The following is a 20,781-nucleotide window of genomic DNA, read 5'->3' on the forward strand; positions in this document are numbered from 1 at the left end:
TCACGGGCAAATTTTTTTCCCTATCCTATTTTTAGGCTTTTCTGAGTCTTTTGAGCCACGTGCCATCATAGTGATTTTTTGTCGCACTTTTTCGTCATCGCTGCCCTGATTTCCGAAAAAAAAGTGAAAAATAATTTCATGCCCATCCTATCAGTTTGACGAGGGAAGAGTTTTGAGACACTCGCCATTATAGTGATTTTTCGCAAAAAAAAGGAGCGCAAAAAAAAGAGCAAAAAAAGAGTTCCAGAGTGTGCTTTTCCCTTATTTACGTGCAGCGCCGTGATTTTGTTCGTGTTCTAGGCTCGCGTCTCTAGCACGGTCTAGCCTAGGACCAGCACAGTACCGTCGTTGAGCGTTTATTCAACTTTGCATCTCTGAATTGATTATTGCTGACCATTTTTGCTACCATACTATAAGCCTTCCCAGCTCCACATACATCTACGTCGTGCGTTTGACTCTCCCTGGCAATCGCTCTATCCAAGCTTTTGAGAGTTTTGACTACAACGGTTGCCGATCACCGCCTGCTGCTGGGTAAGAATTGGTAAGAATTTGAGATTTGCTTGACGGATTTGCGACACCCGCCACCACCACCACTTGTTAGTAGTCTGGAGGATCATATTCTTGTGTGTTTCTATTGCTGCTAACCATGCCAGGATCACAAGCCGACGAGACTGACTGGGAGAACTTGACGAACAAGGAGCTTCATGATACGTTTCAGCAAATGATGAGTGGACAGGTGCACGATGTGATAAACAGATTTGAAGAGGCCATGGAGAAGATAGATGGCATGGAGAAGACGTTTGAAACAAAGCTCGATAACAAGTTTGCTGAATTGCTTTCGTGTTTTCCACCACCACCACCGGCTGCTCCTGCCGCACCTCTGCAACAACAGCAACAACATCGACTACCTCCACGTCGGGAAACAACCCTCCGCCGAGCGAGCCGTGTCCCTCTTTAGTCGGGCCAAACTGCTGGTGCTGCTGTTGATACTTCTGTGGCTCCTACTGCTGATGTGGAGGAGGAGGATTATGTGGGAGATTATGAGGATGAGGGTGATCAAAATCAGAACTACGTGCCACCACCAGCACAGCAACCACCAGGTCGTCCACATGCAAATAATGGCAATGGTAGGGCTCACCCTCAGGTACGAGATCATGACCATCTCCCTAAACTAAAATTGAATATTCCACCATTTGAGGGTAGATATGTTCCTGATATATATCTTACTTGGGAGTTAGAAACTGAACAACGATTTACATGTTTACAATATCCCGAGGAGAGACGTGTTCCTGCTGCTGTTTGTGCATTCACTAGTTTTGCATGTGTTTGGTGGTCTGAGCATTGTAGATTATATCCTATTCCGGCTACTTGGGCTGCTTTGAAAACTGCTATGCGTACTCGTTGGGTTCCACCATATTATCAATGTGAATTACTTCAAAAATTGCAGCGCTTAAGACAGGGAAAAAATTCTGTAGAAGAATATTATCAGGAATTACAAACTGACATGATTAGATGTGGTATTGTTGAGGAGAATGAAGCTATGCTTGCACGTTTTATGGGTGGATTAAATAGAGAGATTCAGACGATTATAGAGTATAAGGAGTATACTAATATCACTCGTTTATTCCATCTTGCTTGTAAAGCTGAACGTGAAGTGCAGGATCGACAGGCATTGGCGCGGACTAACTTTTCTGCAGGTCGACCTTCATCATGGACACCACATGCATCATCTACTTCCACACGTTCTGCTACACCGGCGCCTCCGTCGACTGCCACCTCCAACCGTGATACAATAAAGCAGGCACAATCACCACTATCTGCCAAGAGCATACCTTCTGGGCCTGCAAAGAGCTCTTCTTCATCCATGGCATCAACAGGGCAAACACATGATATTATATGTCAACGTTGCAAGGGTGGAGGTCCTTATGCGAGAGAATAACCATCTAAGCGTGTGATGATTGTTACTGAGGATGGTTGGTATGAGTCCGCTAGTGACTATGATGAGGAGACTTTGGCTCTTATTACACGTGAAGAACACGGTGGAGACGATTCTGATCATGAGACACAATACATGGCTCCTGAAGATGCTGACAGGTATGAATGTTTAGTTGCTCAACGTGTTTTGAGTGTGCAGGTTACACAAGTTGAGCAAAATCAGAGGCATAATTTGTTCCATACAAAGGGAGTTGTGAAGGAACGTTCTGTTCGCGTGATCATAGATGGAGGGAGCTGCAATAACTTGGCTAGCATGGAGATGGTGGAGAAGCTATCTCTCACAACAAGACCACATCCACATCCTTACTACATCCAATGGTTCAACAACAGCGGCAAGGTTAAGGTAACACGTACTGTTCGTGTGCATTTTAGTATCTCTACATATGCTGATTATGTTGATTGTGATGTGGTACCTATGCAAGCATGTTCCTTATTACTTGGTAGACCATGGCAATTTGATAAAAATTCTGTACACCATGGTAGAAACAATCAGTATACTCTTGTTCATAACGATAAAAATATTACTTTGCTTCCTATGACTCCTGATTCCATTTTGAAAGATGATATTAGTAGAGCCAATAAAGCAAAACAGGAGACAAATAAGAGTGAAAATCAGATTGTGGCAAAAGAATTTGAGCACCAAATGAAGCCTAATAATAAACCATCTACTGTTGTTTCTGAAATTAAATTGAAAAGTGCATGTTTACTTGCCACCAAATCTGATATTGATGAGCTAGATTTTAGCAAATCTGTTTGCTATGCTTTTGTGTGCAAAGAGGCATTATTTTTATTCGAGGACGTGCCTTCCTCTTTGCCCCCTGCTGTCACTAACATTTTGCAGGAGTTCGCTGACGTCTTTCCACAAGACGTGCCACCGGGATTACCACCTATTCGAGGGATTGAGCATCAAATTGACTTAATTCTCGGTGCTTCGCTACCCAACCGTGCACCATACCGTACCAATCCAAAGGAGACGAAGGAGATTATGCATCAAGTACAAGAACTGCTCGACAAAGGTTATATACGCGAATCCCTTAGTCCTTGTGCTGTTCCTATCATTTTAGTGCCGAAAAAGGATGGTACGTCGCGTATGTGCGTTGATTGTAGAGGCATTAATAATATTACTATTCGTTATCGTCATCCTATTCCTAGGCTAGATGATATGCTTGATGAATTGAGTGGCTCTACAATATTCTCCAAAGTTGATTTGCGTAGTGGATACCATCAAATTCGTATGAAATTGGGTGATGAATGGAAAAAAACATTTAAAACTAAGTTTGGATTATATGAGTGGTTAGTCATGCCTTTTGGGTTAACTAATGCACCTAGTACTTTCATGAGGTTAATGAACGAAGTTTTACGTGCTTTCATTGGACGATTTGTGGTAGTTTACTTTGATGACATATTGATTTATAGCAAATCTTTGGAGGAACATTTGGAACATTTACGTGCTGTTTTTATTGCTCTACGTGATGCACGTTTGTTTGGAAACCTTGGAAAGTGCACCTTTTGCACCGACCGAGTATCTTTTCTTGGCTATGTTGTTACTCCACAGGGAATTGAAGTTGATAAAGCCAAGATTGAAGCTATTGAGAGTTGGCCGCAGCCCAAAACGGTCACACAAGTGAGGAGTTTCCTTGGCCTCGCTGGTTTCTATAGGCGTTTTGTGAGAGATTTCAGCACCATTGCTGCACCTCTCAACGAGCTTACAAAGAAGGATGTGCCTTTTGTTTGGGGTACCGCACAGGAAGAAGCCTTCACGGTATTGAAAGATAAGTTGACACATGCTCCTTTACTCCAACTTCCTAATTTCAATAAGACTTTTGAGCTTGAATGTGATGCTAGTGGAATTGGATTAGGAGGTGTGTTATTATAAGATGGAAAACCTGTTGCATACTTTTCTGAAAAATTGAGTGGGCCTAGTCTGAACTATTCTACTTATGATAAAGAATTATATGCTCTTGTTCGGACCTTAGAAACATGGCAACATTATTTATGGCCCAAGGAATTTGTTATACATTCTGATCATGAATCTTTGGAACACATTAAAAGTCAAGCAAAACTGAACCGTAGACATGCTAAATGGCTTGAATTCATTGAGACTTTCCCTTATGTCATTAAACACAAGAAGGGTAAAGAAAATGTTATTGCTGATGCCTTGCCTCGTCGTTATACTATGCTTTCACAACTTGACTTTAATATTGCGAATATAAGATGAAAACTTTATTGATCAAGGTGGGGTTCTGTGACGTCTTGGTCTAGTCGTTGGACACAAACGAAGTACACGAAGTTGCAATGGCTAACTTTTAACTAAACAAATCCCCCCAAAGTCTAAACGACGCCCTAAGGGCTGTATATATGGAGGAAGAGGGGGGAATTTCGTGGCCCTTGAGGGTGGGGTCCGAAACCAACCCTAACTCTTGTTTCCCCACACATACGGACTCTAAAAATAGCCTATACTTAAGTATTTCGGAATTACATGGGCCTGGCCCATTAATAAGGTGACGCAGCACCTAGAATAGCCTATGGACGAATATTATGAAGTGGCATCTTGTATATTTCGTCCAAGGCTTCATGCACTCCTTATGGCGGCTTCAAAGTCCTGAAATCATCACTTGTAACTCCGTTCTTGATCCCCTTGTGCATGCCATCAACTCCATGCGTGTTCTTGCTCCAATGTTCATCCTTCTCCAAGCTAGGCCCTTCATTTGTAAGCAAAACAAATGTGTCCAATTTAGGCAGCATCATAATCTCATGAACATTAGAATCATTACCAAGAAACGAAAGTACCTGATAATTTAATTGGCGTGCGCGAGCTCTAGTAATTGGTCCAGTATATGTAACAGTAGGGGCTGTGGGTGTAACAATGGTATTGATGTCCTCATCAGGAGCCGCAGACTCCATGTATCCTCCAGGGAATCCGCGCTCCGGTCATCCTCGTCGTCATTGGTGACCCCACCTCGCCGCCAGCCTCTGGATCCGCCTCCCCGGCCCCTGCCTCGCATGGATCAGCCCCCTGCAAGCTCCAACTGCCGCCGCCAATCTACATCGAGCCGCCGCGCCGCCGCCAGCCGCTTGAGCCGCCGCATTGACCCCGTCCCGATTTAAAAAGGATCACGGGTTGAATACTCTAAACCACGGGGTGTTTTGTGCAAAAACGAATCGTTTTTCCATATCCACTAACAAAGGGACTGCGGGTTGATTTCTCTAAAACAGAGGGTCTTTTCTGCAAAACAGCCGGCGACGTACCATCAGAAGCAATCGCTGGTTTATTAGTAGGTAAAGATAGATGCTAATAATTTTTAATATAAATTTGGTCAAACTTAGCAAAGTTTGACTTTCAGCAAATCCAATGTGCAGAGTAAAAAGGGCCGGAGGGAGTAATTCAAATCTCTACCAAGACTACAAACGACACATTTCTCTAAATCGAAGTGATCCCTAGCTTAATTAGAAGCACTACTACGAAACTACATCCTCTCTTAACATCACGCAAAGATAACTGCAATTCTGATGGTCCTCTTAGCATCACGCGCTGGTGCTCTGGGTCTTGCGGATGCAGACGCACACATGGAGCTTCTTGGTCTGTTCCCCGTGGAGAAACCCCGGATGCACAGGGAGAGCCTCATAGTTGTAGTATCCCAAATCAGCGGGGGCCTGGCAGCTCGCCACGACCTTCCTTTCCAGCTTCAACATGAGCCCCTTAGCCGGAGGGCCCTCCACTGCGACCGAGGAACTGTACACCGGAACAGCGACAGCTTTATTCCGGACACACAAAAGGTTCACGAAGAAGAAGTCCTTGTTACGGACAATGTCCATGAGGAACACGCCATCGTCCTCCTCCGCGACCAAGAGTTTCTGGCAAGGCTCCTTATTCAGCTCGTCGAACACATACGTCGCACACATACGGGTGGTTCTCGCCGTAGGTGATCTTGTGGGCGGGCCAGCCGTGCCGGCTGGACTTCTCCGTGAGGTGGCGCACGAGATCCGCCGGCAAGCCCTCGAAAGAGCACTCCGGGCACAAACAGGGCGCGAACCCGCACGCGGCTGCGTGCGCCGCGGCGTCGCGGAAGGCCAAGGTGCCCCCGCAGCCGTACTTCTTGTATGGGCACGAGACCTTGGCGTTGCTGAATAGGGTATCCAGGTATGGGCTCTTGACGTAGACCACGGACGCGGCCAAATCTGTACAAGAAGAGCACTTGTAGTCGCCGGCCGGCCCACTAACGCCGCCGTCCTCGTTGTCGTCGCCGGCCAGCCCACTAACGCCGCCGCCCTCGTTGCCGTCGTCATCATCACCACTGTCGTCGCCGCTGCTATCGTCGTCATCGTCGTCGCCGCCACCGACACAGCCGCCGCATGCTACGTGCCGCATACGGGAGCACTGCGATCGATGCCATACACCAAATAAAAGAATCAATCGATCGTTCTTGTGGGTGTACAGTGAATGCAAATTTTGGTTTGTTCGGTTTACCAGATACAGAGAAGGCTTGAGGGGGTGATGGCACTCGTTGCAGTGTAGCACTGTCTTCGGCATGACGGACTCCAGCAGTGTCATCACATCTCCCTCCGCCGCCGCTGCTGCGACAGTGCCGCCTGCTAGCACCATCCCGCTAGACGCCTCAGCCGGCGTCTCTACGGCAACTGGAGTGGCCGCTGCCTCCACTGCGGCGAAGCTAGACGACGTCACCGGCCGCTACGGCGCCTCTGCTGCAACAGGACTGGGCACCGCCACCGGCTTCAGGCCTGGCCGGCCCTTTGCCGGAGGCGTTTCCCCGTCCCCGGTGTTCTTCCTCTTGTCGCCCATCGCCGTGAGAGAGAGCTCTGCTTGGAAAAAGGGTTGAGAGGATATGGTTTACTACACGTGAGAGAGAGAGAGAGAGCTCCGCTTGGATATTATATAGAGTAACTCCAAGGCTGAAGCATGCGTACAGCGTACTCATTTACAGTAGCACACACAAACGTCAACGTGGAGTAATTCTCTCTGCTCTGCTCTGCCCGGTGTAGTCTTGTCAAAGTCGATTAGACCATGCATGCATGGACGACAGGAGATGCTCCATCGAGTGCTCCTCTGACAGTGCAAACAAAAACTCGGCGGATGGTGTTTATGGTAGAGCCAGCCCACTCTCAATGGTTCAACAAAAGAAACTCCTTGATGGTAGCAGGTTTAAATTTGAGCAAAGAATGCCAAATATCCAAATTCGATTCTAATGAAAAGCATTGTCCAGAAAATGATTTATAGGTATTAGGTATTGTTTAAATTAACTTGCAATGTCTTTTTTGCTCTTTTTTATGTCCAAACCGGACATAAGTTTGAGATGCGGTGGCTAGTTTGGCGCACCGACAAGCGGACAGACAACGGACGTTCGCTTTGCTGACGTACAAATTCCGAACAAAACGACCGTGTCCGTTTTAAGGTTCGTGTGTCGGACTAAACCTGTGGTAATCCAGATTGTAGATACTCTTAGATGTGATTTCTCTTACTACAACTGGGTTCACTGCGCGGAGAGGGATCCTCTGACATGCAAGAGGGAAGTCAGAGAGATACAGTGGCCTCTTTGTGTAAAATATGGAAGGCAAGTTAGAGATCCGACACTGCACAGGAATCACTGTAGATGCACAGATTACTGTGGACAATCACTGTACATAATCGTTGTGTTAAATTACAGCTTATGAAAATCTAGAGAAGGGAAGTCAGGCTACTGTAGCTTTCCCTGACTTCTCTTCCTAAGTCAGAGGATCTGAATCCTTACTGCGCAGGCTGCGGGTGACAAGAACAAACTAGGTTGAAAGGAAAATTCGCTCCATTCTTTTGGATCAAATGCATGAATATTTTTTTTAACAAACTAGCAAGAGCCCTGCTTTGCATTAAGAAAATAAAGTACAATGTCCGTTGCAGTAGTAATAAAATACTACTCCCTTCGTAAACTAATATAAAAACGTTTAGATCATTAAAATAATGATGTAAATGTTTTTATATTAGTTTGCAGAGGAAGTAATAGCTAAGAAGTAAGAACATCTGTTGGGCCTCGCTATACCCATATGTAAATGGTTACAACACTATATCCTATTGGCCTCTTGAAACAAACCAATATCAGCTTTGGCCTTGTTTGCCACCCTGTTAGCCGTGGTGCTCGAGTTCTTGAAAGTTCCGGCGTTTCTTTTCTTCCATATGTGTGATGAGATGTACAGTACATTGCCCGCATCCCGTGCAGTTAAGGCCAACTCTATTGCACGACCTTAAATAGATGTCCGCTTTGTCCGGATTCTATTCGTTTGAGATGACAATGGGTATTAAAACGGATATGCATGTTCGGATTAAGTTGGAGGCGCCCAACGTGCGGCTCGACCCCAAAACGTCCGCCTCGTCCCCTACCTGTGTCCCGCGCCGCTCCGTGCCCACCCGCGAGCCCGCCTGCGCCACGCCGGGCGCCCGCCCTGCCCACACGCGCGTCTACGCCCCCGCCTATGCCCGCGCCCGCCCCAGCCCCGCCTGCCGCCGCTCGTGCGCGCCCTGCCCGGCCCACCCGCGTCGCTCCGAGCACACCGGCGCCACGCCGCGCGCTCGCCTGCGCTCGCACCCGCCCCCGCCCCGCCTGCAGCCGCTCGCGCGCGCGCTCGCCTGCGGCCGCCCGCGCGCGCCCACCCGCCCGATCGCCCTGCCTGCCCACGCCCACGCCACGCCTGCGGCTGCCCTTGCCGCTGCCGCTCGCGCTCGTAGGCGGCCGCGCGCGCTCGCGCCACGAAGCCCGCGCTTGCCTCGCCTCGCCCCGCCGCCCGTCGCCCACCACCACGCCCGCAGCCGCGCCCCGCCGCCCGTTGCCCCGTCGTGGCCGCGTGGAGGTGGCCGCCGGCTACAAAATAAGAGAGAGGGAGAGAGAAAAAGGAGAGAGAAGGACGGGTGGGTGGGCAGCCGGGCCCATCTAGTTCTAATTACAGGTGGGCTGGGGGTCACATGCAAAGGGACAGGGGCGGACGAGGACCACGCAAAAAATGTCTGGGCGTGTTTGTTTCAGACCCAAAACCAGAACGAGTTTGCTCTGAGAATGGGTCGATGCGGACAAGAAACGGACTTTTTTTAGGACGGGCCGCGCGTTGGGACGTCCCGTATGTCCGTTTTACCTCAAACAGACGGCCCCGGACGATTTGGGGTCGTGCGGTGGAGTTGGCCTAAGGCCAATTCCAGCACGTGACCCATTTCTACCCCAAATCGTCCGTTTGTGTCCGTTTGGGGTAAAACGAACAAACCGAACGACCCAACGCATGGAAGCATACGGACGTTTCGTCCGATTTGTGTGGGCTTTTGTCCCATTTCTAGACCAAAGTTGCTCTCGGTTTGTGGCCAAAGCGGACAGAAAGCGGACGTCTTCGCGTCCTCGTCGTCTGTCTGTGTCCGCCTCGACCCCACCCGTCACTCTCTCCTTTTCTGTACCTAGCCCACCATACGGATAAAATCCGGACAAAATGGGTATAGATTTAAGGTAGCAGCGTTAGACGCAGCGAGTTTGTGCGGCCTCTGTCTGGCGTTTGTTCTCTCTATTTTTACCCTATTCAGACAAAATCCAGACAAAATAGGTATAAATTTAGAGTTGTGCGGTGGAGTTGGCATAAGTGAATCAAACTGCCCAACTCAGGGCCTCTTGATTCATAGGATTGCAAAAACATAGGAATAGGAAAATCGTAGGATTGGAATGGCATGTTCATTGGATCCCTATAGGATTTGAGTTTGTTTGATTGTGTCACGGGAAAAATAAAGGATTTCTTCCAAAAGGTTGAAGTGGATGTTAAAATTCCTGTGAAATGTAGTATAAATGAATCCTTGGAAAAAAATGCTACAGGATTCAATCCTACGAATCAAACGACCAACATAGAAAAAATTCCTAAGGATTTTAATCCTTCAAAGATTTTATGAAAATCTCTTTGAGTGCAAAGATTTCTCCTGTACTACATCGAGAGGCATCCATAGGCACATGTTGGCGTGCCCTCCCGCCTGTGGTGAATGCCCGATGCGTTGTCCCATCGTAGCTGCGGACGCACTTGGGCTAGGGCCAGTGTAGCGTACTAGACCTAGCATAGTAATCGAGTGTTCCGCACATCAGCTTCCTACTTCATGCAGAGCTGCACATCACGATGGAGCAGATGGGATGGGAGCGTGGGAGTGCATGCCCGGCGATACGATATCTTGCTTTTAATCTTTGCACGGGGAAGGAGGAAAACACGCTCGCTCTCCCCGGCCGTTCTTGGAAGTTGGAGCCCAACCCTGCAACGCGCTCCCTCTCTCATCCATGCGAGCCGTCTTCTTCTCCTCTCCTTGCCAAGCCTAGCCTAGCTCATCCCACTCCTCTCCTCGCCACTAAGCCACACGCCGGGCGGTGCCCAGCTCCACGCAGCCGCATTCGTGGAGAAGATGGGCAAGCGGAGGGTTGAGAGGTCGCTTCCCACGGAGAAGACGGCGGACGCCGGCGCCGTCGTGAAGCGGACGCGCTCCGGTTCCCACGCGCTCGCGCCGCCGCCCTCTCGGTCTCCGGCCGCCGTTCAGCCGCCCGCAGAGAGCGGCGATGGCAGGTTGTCGGCGGACGTGTCCGCCGTCGAGCCTGCCGGGAGGCGAACACGGTCCAAATCCAACCCGCGCCTACCTCCTCCACCGACGGCGCAGAAGAAGGTTTCCTGGGCGGTAATCTCTATCCAACTTGTTTCACGCAAAAAAATAAATCTCTATCCAACTTGTTATGCATTTAGGGTCCCTTTGGTTTACAACTTGTTATGCCTTTAGGGCCCCTGGGTTCAAAGGAAAATTGCCTCCATTTTTCCTTCGCCCCAGTCCTTTGAACCAAATGCGTGAATATTTTTTTAACGAACTAGCAAGAGCCCTGCTTTGCATTAAGAAGATAGAGTACAATGTCCGTTACAGCAAGAAAAGAATGGTTAAGAAGTAAGAACAGCTGTTGGACCTCGCAACACTCATATGTAAATGGTTACAACACTATATCCTAGTATTGGCCTCTTGGAACAAGCCAATATCAGCTTTGGCCTTGTTTGCCACCCTGCTAGCCGTGGCGTTCTAGTTCTCAGAAGTTCTGGCGTTTCTTTCCTTCCATATGTGCCATGCGACATTGCCGTAGTCACCCGCGTCCTGCCAGCTTGGTTCGATGCTCTTCCTTTTAATCGATTCCACCACCTGTTGATTGATGTTGCAGAACGCGCAATTCTCACCATCGGTGCATGTGCATCAGCAATGCATTGCTAGACATCTTCTGCAAAAGGGCAGTGGAGGCCTGGAGAGTGATGCGGGCTGTTGTCTCAAGGGTCTGATCGCATAGCGTGCAATTGTCAACAGCGGGGCAGCCCCTGCATCTTAGTCTGTTCGACGTCCAATTGTGATTCTGCAGGAGCAGCCACATATAGAGTTTCTTGGTTGGTTCAACCTTTGCTCACCAAATTTGATCAAGTCTCGGTTGTGGAATCCGGGGTGAGAAACTAAAAATGGTAAGCTGAGGTGACCGAGTAAGATCCATCACATGTTAAGTTCCACTCTGATGCAGTTGTTTTCTGTCGTAAGCTGAACATTTTGAATAAGTTCCCAGAGTTGTATGGACTGATCAATTTCCTCTGTGGACGCAATACATTGCAATCCTTTCATCCATCTCCCATAAGCCAAGGCCTCTTTAACTGCTAGATTTTTCCGGCATGCTAAACGAAACGCACTGGGCGCTAACTCCTTTGGGGCCTGACTAAACATCCACTTCTCTGTCAAGAATCGAGCGACCGACCTGTCACCAAGAGTGATAGTGGCGCAGGCCGCAAACATCTGCTTACCAGTCATGTTGCAAGGTCCAGGAGTCCCTTTCCATGGTTTGTTTTTGTCCTACCACTTGTTCGACAGCCATCCTAACCTCAACGATCTTCCAAAACACCCAGTTTCCTTTATACCCAATCCTCCATTTTGTTTGGGAGCACATACTTCTCTCCAGATTTTTTAGGGGGTTACCAAGCATTTCCCTCCATGTCCCTCTTCATCAGCGTTCCACAAAAAAGATCCTTCCAATCTTATTTAGTCTCTTCTCAACCCAGGCATTTGCAGCGAAAATCGTGAGGAAGTATGTTGCCATAGCAGTTATCACCGAGTTGATGAGTAGCAGCCTGCCTGGCCTTGTGATCATCTTCCCTTTGCAAGGCTTCAACCTTGCAGGTGGTTTGTCAAGCATAGGCTCATCATAAGAAAATTTCCTATTCCTACAATTTTCCTCCACTTTTCGTATGAACCAAAGGAGCCCTTACTTTGATTTTTCAAGATATTTCTTATACTCCTAAATGGTCATATACAATCTTCGACACTTATATTTGTTTAACCAACCCAAACTGCCATGCGTTGAGCACTCAAGTAACCATGTACGACCTTTTCTCTTCACATGTAAATATACAAGCAAGTTTCATATTTATTCTAAAGAAAGCGTTTTCAATTTGGAGTTTCAGACACCAGTATCTGATACAAGCAAAGAAGGCAGTAAGCAAAGAGCAGTTCCGAACGCCAAGATGAGGACAAGGACGCAACCACCCAGGAGAGGAGAAGGAGCCGCAGGTCTTATCACCTCTAACTAGTACCGTATAATGCTTTGAGTTACTACAGAGTTGAATCACATTTCAAATAAAAAACAAATAATTAAAGAGAGCTGAATCACACTTCATGTAGTTCTTTAATAGAACCAGATAAATAACATGTCATTTTCTTTTGAGGAATCTGAAATCTACTCGCTGTTTGTTACTGCCCAATATATACATATAGTGCCAAAAAAGGTATAAATTACTGTCATCTGATTTGAACTAGAGAGTGACCTGCATTTGCGTGGATAAATTTTAGTGAATATCTATTGCTCCTAATATAGGCATCGTCTCAAATACACCACCTGGACCAATGTTTCTTATGTGTACATGTTTGTGTAATATTATTGAAAATAGTACCATGAAAACAAACCATTAACGGGATATTCCTTGATGTAACCAAGCTAAAGCTTTAACATATTGATTGTCATTGTTAGAGATGTTAACAGTATGCTTGATAGTCTATAGGTAATTAGAAACCAAAGGAGTAACATGTTGAGACAACACGTTAAAAAAATCCTTTTACATTAAAGAATTAAAATCTAAACACGATTGTCTCACATATTAAACTTTGTGCTCTCTTCGTTCACCGCCACAACATTTTCTGCATCGCAATTACTTTGAGTTGTTAGTGTAGTGCCTTGCATTTACACCCATCCTATCCCATCCGTCCTCAATTTTTTAAAGGGCTCTCTTCTACATTGCTCTCATCATAGCTTGTCTTTTCTGATTATGCATATAGTTTTCATCTAGTAATATAGTACAACTAACACGGCTTATCACATACTACCTCCGTTTGGGTTTATTAGTCCCCTTTGTGTTTTGTGTTAAATTTTGACCGTAGATTTGGCCAGCAAGATATAAGTTGTATGTCACAAAACTTATATTGTTGGATTCATATTTGAAAGAGGTTTTCAATGATACTATTTCTATGGTATATAGCTTAGTTTTTGATAGTTAAATCAAAGGTCAAAGTTTAACTTAAAATACGAGGAGGACTAATAAACCAGGATGGAGGTAGTATTTGATACGATGTCTTACTTTGAATATTTACTCTTACATGATGTAACCATTATTTGGAATTAATAACATTTGCCATGATGGCTTTTCACTAGCAAAACATTTATGGTTGTTGCTGCAACGTATTGTGTGCTGCTTCCTTCATGTACAATACACTCACTCACCCACACATCATAGTGGAATCAATCTTTCCTTTTTCTCAATTTAGCACCTTTTCAATTATTTTTCATTTCAATCTACTTCAGATATTTCTTAATATAAGAAATACAATTTCCTTCATGAAATAGTTGGACGTCAAAAAAAGAAAACCGTCAAAACTCTACTCTCTTCCACAATCCCATCTAGCTCGATCTTGTTGACACATATGGTACATCTTCTCTATGTTCCGTTGACGAAAACAACCAATGAATGCTGATAAATCTGCCGGATGTTACATTGACATGGTTTATCCATCGTTATATACTGCAGGTTATTAAAAATACATAAAATTCCTAAATTTACTTGAAATTTGATCTGCATTCCAGCTCTGCTTCAGTTAAAAAGTTGCTTAAATATTCTTATCTCTTATATTAGCAGTGTGTACATATTTGTTATTCTATTAAATTAGTCTAGTTAGGGCCGTGGACATAAACCATGTACATCTTTCTCCCCCACTAGAAGTACTACCTCCGTCCCACAATATAAGAACGTTTTTTTACACTACACTAGTGTCAAAAATGCTCTTATATTATGGGACAGAGGGAGTAATATATAAATGTAAAAAATCATTGGGTCTTAGATTGTGCTTCCACCTTAGATTGTTTTTAATGACTTGCATTTATCCGTGAAATTCTAGCCTTAAAAAGAATGCCAATTTTTTATCCTTTGAAAGTCCGCCAACTTAGATGCCCATTTTTCTGTCAACTTTAGCTACTTTTTATATTACTTGGTATAAATAAATTGCATGACTTTTCTTACATATGTGGAGTCCTCAAGTAAAGTTTCTTTGCAGGCGAGGCAAGCAATGCGTCGGTGATCCCTCCTGGAAATTTTGATCTAGAAAGGCAACCTCGCATGCAACCTACTCATTCCGAGGTACTTTTGTTTCATAAACATTCTTCTGTGCAAGCTTCTAGGCTGAAATTTTCGTCGCTGGTAATATCTTACATATCAGTTAAAAAAATAGTAATGTCTTACATATTGCTTGCTGCACCTCTCTCCTAGTAGGAAACACCAACTAATTTTTGCGTTGCTGAGTTTTGTGTCTTCAGCAACAGCCAGATGGTACAAGGGGTCAGCGGTATCCGAACAAAGGCGAGGTGCAAAAGGAAGCTCAAAGGAGAAGCAAGAGACAAGAACCGAGTGGAAGGGAAAACCTGAGCAGAGGTATTTTTCCTTCCGGACCTTGCGGTATGCACATCTTACGGAAGAATGCTGAATTAACTGATGATCTTCTCTATTTTCATTGTTAGCACTTGTTCCTGCACCGGTGAGAAAAAGCACGAGAAGGAAGTCAAGGCCTTTGCAGTGGTGGCTTGGTGAAAGGTTTCTGTATAACAGTAAGTATGGCGAATTTATTGTTTGTTCTCTTGCAGTTTCACTTTTATGTAGGGTGCTGATAGAAATTTGTGCTCTGAAATGAGGTCTAATGGCTAATAATGGTATTATTGACACTGTCCCTGCTCTTAGAGTACAAAAAATGCAATTCGGCCTTGTTTGGTTCGTAAGGAAAGTGCACATACGAACAGGAAATTTTTCCTTTAGCAGCATTATTCATTCATTTGGTTCAAACAAATAGAGCAAAGGAAAACTGAAGGAATTCTTTTCTCGGATCTCACTTCCAAAAGGAAAAACACAGGACTTTTACATTCGGCTTGTCCCTCATTTTAGAATTCCTACACACAAAGAGGCATCCTAACTATACTTCCTTTTCATGTAACTTGTGCAGATTGGCTACCCGGCGCAATAGGCATTAAATCATATTCTCACGGTGAAGATGGCAAGGTTGCACTGAGAGTGGAATCCTTCCTGTCCAAAAAATATTCAGATCTTGTAGCGAAAGTCGGGATGTACTGAGGTTCTTGGATATGTTTCTGTCGTGACGCTTATATCTATCCTTTTGTGGCATTTGCGATCTTTATCTTAGCCACGCAACAACTTCTGAGATTGATGATGCCATCTATATTTGAACTTGTATCCTGTATTTTCAGAACTTATCGGGCACAGTTGTGCATGTGGGATGAGGCAGATATCTCTCTCCATTGATTGTTTCAACTTTTAAATTTTAAGTCCTTGCATGGCAGTCACATGTTGATGTTCAGGTGCAAAAAAAGGTCATGTCGTCAACAAGGGCCAAGGTTGCCTTGCCTACAAAAGAAGGCCCGTTTATTTCTGGTGGCATCTTTTCAGAAGGAAGAAGTTTCTATCTCCCACCTCTCTATAGCAACCAACAAAACAGTTTTATTGAAAAGGAACCAACAAAATCATATACATAAACCTCTTGTTTTGTTCTTTTACAAGAAAGTTCAGAGCTAGCACTGGGTGATTGGAGCTCCTGTTATGTATGGTGTCGTCAATTGCCAACCAAGCATCTAGGAAACTGAGGTCACAAATTTCATCCAGCTTTCGATTCTTTTGTTTTTTCAAGATGTCAACACGATATTCTGCAACCAAAACAGAGCAAGTTGGACCAAAAAACACACTTTTAGGGAATTTTAGCACATAACACAGACTCCGGGCTAATAAATGAGAAACCCAGCAACTAGTAGTTTAACAAGAAATCTGACAAGTGGGGTCACCTCATTAACTAGAATGATGGTTCGAGTTGAGCTGGCCGTGTCTCCAAATTGATGAAATATATAATATTATTTTGTCATATATGTGGAGTTTTTTAGCTAGCCGGAAAATTTCAAAAACATCTTGTAAATCAAATTAACTGTTCTAGGATAATTCACGTCATTTTCCCCGACATTTAGAAGATCCAAATGTTTTTCCAAATTTGGACTGCACATTTTTTGTACAAAATTATAGTAAATCGGGACCGGCTAGTGGTCAATTGACTGAAAAAAAAAGTTGGATCAGTTGACGTACCACAAATTTGTTTTAGTCAATTTGCTAGATCACTAGTACGTGCTTAGGGCGTACACACATACAGCCAACCGAACAAGGACAAAGCATGGCCTTGGCCATCTAACGAGAGCATTGGCAGGCAAGGCAAGGCTGGCCCAGACACAATAGATTGGTTCTGCTCTCTGTATGTACGCTATAATGTACATGCGTCTGCTATAGGGAGCTAGAGCTTTTAATTTCATGTCGCACGAGATATTAATTTAAACTAAAATTATTGAAATACCCACTCACGAAGAAAATACCATATTAAAATTAGCCAATTGTTAGGGTAATTCACATTTTACTATGGATATTCTAAGAATACTTAGAATATCATAGTTTTTTAATAACCATGGTATAAATTACTATGAGTTGTTAGCCTAATAACCAAATGAAGAAAAATGATCAGCTGCCTGAAATTCTAATGTTTGTGCTAGTGTCACATTAAAGAATAAATAAAAAATAAAGTTTTCCAAGAGAGAATGAATTAGTGGCTTTGATATTACTCTTTAGGACTGTGATATTTGGCACACGTGTGCCATATAAGCAAAACTGCCACACTCTTTCATTTTAAAGTACCACACGATTCCCCGTCCTTTGACCTCGCCTCCTCTCAAATGACCCCGGAGACTCGTCCAAGAAACATGTTTCTCCCGCACATCTCGCGTGCCCACCCTTGAGAAAACTGTCACTTCTTCACATCTACCACATGATTTCTCCTCAGGACAAAGTTACCATGATATTCATATGCATGTTATCAGGCCTGTGTTGCGTAACTTACCATACTATTTACATAGAACGTACCAGGTACTATGCTTCAACAACTACACCCCTTCAAAGTCACCACTGTATTTTATACACAAGTTAGAAGGTTTTCGATGTGTAAAATACCGTGGTACTTACACATAAGTTATCAGGGTATATGTACATCAACCTCCCCCTGGTCAAAGTTATCATGGGGGGTTGTACATGAGTTACCGGGTCTACAATTCATATATTATCATGTTAGTTGCACCTAAAAACCTGGGTGTATTTCGGTAGCATTTTCCATATGTCAAAAATTACCACGATGTTTTTGCGTAACTTATCACGCCTATAGCACGTGTGCCCCTCATGACACTAAACATTATGTCACTTTCTCGTGGCACGCCATGTGTTGTGTTCATCCAAGAGGCCCACGCGCGAGGCGAGTGTATGTCTTTAACAACTTATTTTCCTTTGGTAAAAAACAGTTACCATCATGTTTATATTGCAAGTTATCAGTTATGCGGTGCTTATATTATCATGTTATTTACACGAAAATTATTGGGGATGTTTTGAACAACTTTTTCCTGTGAGAAAAAGTTATCATGGTGATTCTAGGTAACTTATCAAGCCCGTAGTGCTTAAAATATCATGCTATTTACACAAAATTTATCAGGTGTATGTTTCAGCAAATTCTCCCCCACGGGTCAGAAACTTATCATGATGTTTAGTTATCGCAGTGCATATATTTTCATGCTATTTACACATAAAAATGCTAGGGGAGGGAGGTACTACCGTGCTATTTACACAGAAGATATCGGAGTATCTTTTCAAAAAAAAAATTCCTACGGTCAAAGTTACCATGGTGTTTCTACCTCAGTTATCAGATATGCGATGCGTATATTACCATCTATTTACACATAAATTATCGGGTATCTTTTCACATTTATCTTCCCCAATGGTTAAAGTTACCACGATGTTTGTATCTAAATTATCAGGTCTATAGCGTGAATGTTATCGTGCTATTTACAGAAATTACCGGGGGCGGGTTCAACAAATTTATTCCCAATGATCAAAGTTACCACGATGCTTGAAACAAAAAAAAATCAGTGCTAACATATTAAAGGCAAAAACATGTCAAAAACAGTATTTCCCTTAGCTTGTTCAACAATTAGTGTCATAGGTGAGGTGGTTAGTTCCCTTTGTTGATTACCTGCAGACTAGAGATCAAATCCTAGTCCAAGCATTATTTTTGTCCGAAAATTGGGAAGTCGCGTGGGGCCATAATTGACGATTACGAAAATTAGGAAGTCACGAGCGGGTGTGCCCGCGGGAAAGGAAGGAGATCGGGAGACGTGCAGGAAAGGAAAGAAATCGGGAGGGAGGTCGGGAAGGACGAGGCGTTTGGCAGTTTCGCAATCTGGCACACGGTTGCCATATACATATTTCGTACTCTTTAAGAAACAAGTAAATAAAAAAATGAAATAACTACTGACAAAATTTCCACAAATTTAAACATGACTAGTAATATTTTATAATATATGGAATAATAAGCATATACTAGTGTAATTTCGTCAAAAAAAGTTTCCTACAAGTACTCAATTAGTGGAATTGGAATTAACCTTTCTTCTAAAGAAAGAACAATAAAATAAGAATGACAAAATTTGCACATAATTTACACAGAAATTGCGCTTTTTATAGAAGCAAGAATAAATATATAATAGTGGAATTTCATAAAAAGGAATTTTCTAAAAAGGAATACATTAGTGACATTCGTATTACCCTTAAAAATAAAGAATGAAAAAACAACTAAAACTAAAATAAGATAATGAAGTTTCCTAAGGAAGAATGAATTAGTGGCACTGGTATTAACCTTTAAGAAGAAATATAAGAATTAATTTTTTAATAAAAAGACAAAATTTTCATACAATTTACACATCAGTTACACTTTTTATAATGTGCGAGAATAATCATATAATAGTGGAATCTTAGAAAAATATGAAGTTTCCTTAGAAGATGTGAATTTGGTGGCATTGGAATTACACTTAAAAATAAATAAAATGAAACAATAATAATAATGGAGTTTCTATGGAAGAATAAATTAGTGACACCGGTATTTCCCTTTAAGAAGAAAATAATAGAAATAATGACCAGTAACAAAATTTGCACACAATTTACAAAGTATTTATATTTTTTTCTAATATGCAAGCCTAACATAGTGGAATTTCGAAATAACGAAGTTTCCTAAGAATAAAATAATTTAATGGCATTTGTATTACCCTTAAAGAAGAAGAAAAATGAAACAAAAACAAAAAAAAAGCAAAAGCAAAAACAAAATAATGATGTTTTCTAAGAAAGAAAATTGAAATTTGTGGCATTGGAATTTCCCTTTCAGAAGAAATAAATAAAAACAAACAATGATAATAGTTGCACACAATTTACACAAACATTACACTTTTCGATATGCAAGTGTAAGCATATATTAGTCAAATTTAAAAGAAATGATGTTTCCTAACAAGGAATGAATTTATTGGCATTGATATTATCTATAAAGAAGAAAGAAAATGAAACAAAACTAAAGCACAAACAAAAAATTAAATTTTCTAAGAAGGATGAATTAGTGGCATATTACCCTTTAAGAAGATAGAAAAGAGAAAACAAATAATGAAATTTTTTGCATGCAAGAATGAGCATATAATGGTGGAATTTCAGAAGAAAAAAGGTTTCCTAAGAAGGAATGGTTTTTTTAGTGGAAGGAAGTAATGAATTACTGACATTAGTATTAACATTAAAGAAGATAGAAAATGAAAACTAAAATATAATAACAAATTAGCAATAATGAACTTTTTTCTTTGAAGAAGATGGGAAATGAAAAAAAATTGCACACATCTTTGCACTTATTTACCATGTAAGAAATAAACATATAGTGGTGCAACTTCCGCACTCTAATTTAATTTATATGCATTTCATATTATCTTTGTGTGTATACATTTTGCACTCATCCAACATCTAAAAAAGACCCAGAAATAGAAAAGAAAAAGGCATAAAATCAGTAGAAAGAATAGGAAGCATCAACGGCCCATAAAAACATGAAATGGGCTTCCGCACAGTAAGCAATCGACTGACCCCAAAAAATGGCCGGTCAAAAATTTCGGCCCAAAACATGATAGCAGACACAACAGAAAAAAAATGGCTTAAAATTGACTAACCCAAATTCGTTTTTCAGGCGACTTACGTGTAGCTAAAGTCTAGTAAATCAACTTGCCATGCGTAGTTAATGACATGTGAGCCCCCTCATTTAGATTTCTTGTCGAACACCTAATCATTGTTCTGCTAAAACAA

At 43.0% G+C, this 20,781-nt stretch overlaps 2 protein-coding genes across 2 annotated transcripts; one reads left to right on the forward strand and one right to left on the reverse strand.

Moving 5' to 3' along the window:
* Positions 1-5,357: 5,357 nt before the first annotated feature.
* On the reverse strand, positions 5,358-6,849 carry LOC125512720 (uncharacterized). Its single transcript, XM_048677812.2, has 2 exons — positions 6,464-6,849; positions 5,358-6,373 (listed from the first exon to the last, which is right to left on the reverse strand). The coding sequence occupies exons 1-2, from the start codon at positions 6,596-6,598 to the stop codon at positions 5,864-5,866; spliced, it is 645 nt and encodes a 214-aa protein (XP_048533769.2). The 5' UTR covers positions 6,599-6,849; the 3' UTR covers positions 5,358-5,863.
* Positions 6,850-10,177: 3,328 nt separating this feature from the next.
* Positions 10,178-15,848, forward strand: LOC125512719 (uncharacterized). The gene is made up of 6 exons (XM_048677811.2): positions 10,178-10,663; positions 12,463-12,568; positions 14,600-14,682; positions 14,859-14,973; positions 15,060-15,146; positions 15,536-15,848. Exons 1-6 carry the CDS (start codon positions 10,397-10,399, stop codon positions 15,661-15,663), a joined length of 786 nt encoding a protein of 261 aa, XP_048533768.2. The 5' UTR covers positions 10,178-10,396; the 3' UTR covers positions 15,664-15,848.
* Positions 15,849-20,781: the final 4,933 nt, after the last annotated feature.

The sequence above is a fragment of the Triticum urartu genome, chromosome 6A (genome assembly GCF_056163025.1).
Source record: "Triticum urartu cultivar PI428250 chromosome 6A, HENAU_Tu73, whole genome shotgun sequence".
In the NCBI taxonomy this organism is placed as follows: Eukaryota; Viridiplantae; Streptophyta; class Magnoliopsida; order Poales; family Poaceae; genus Triticum; species Triticum urartu.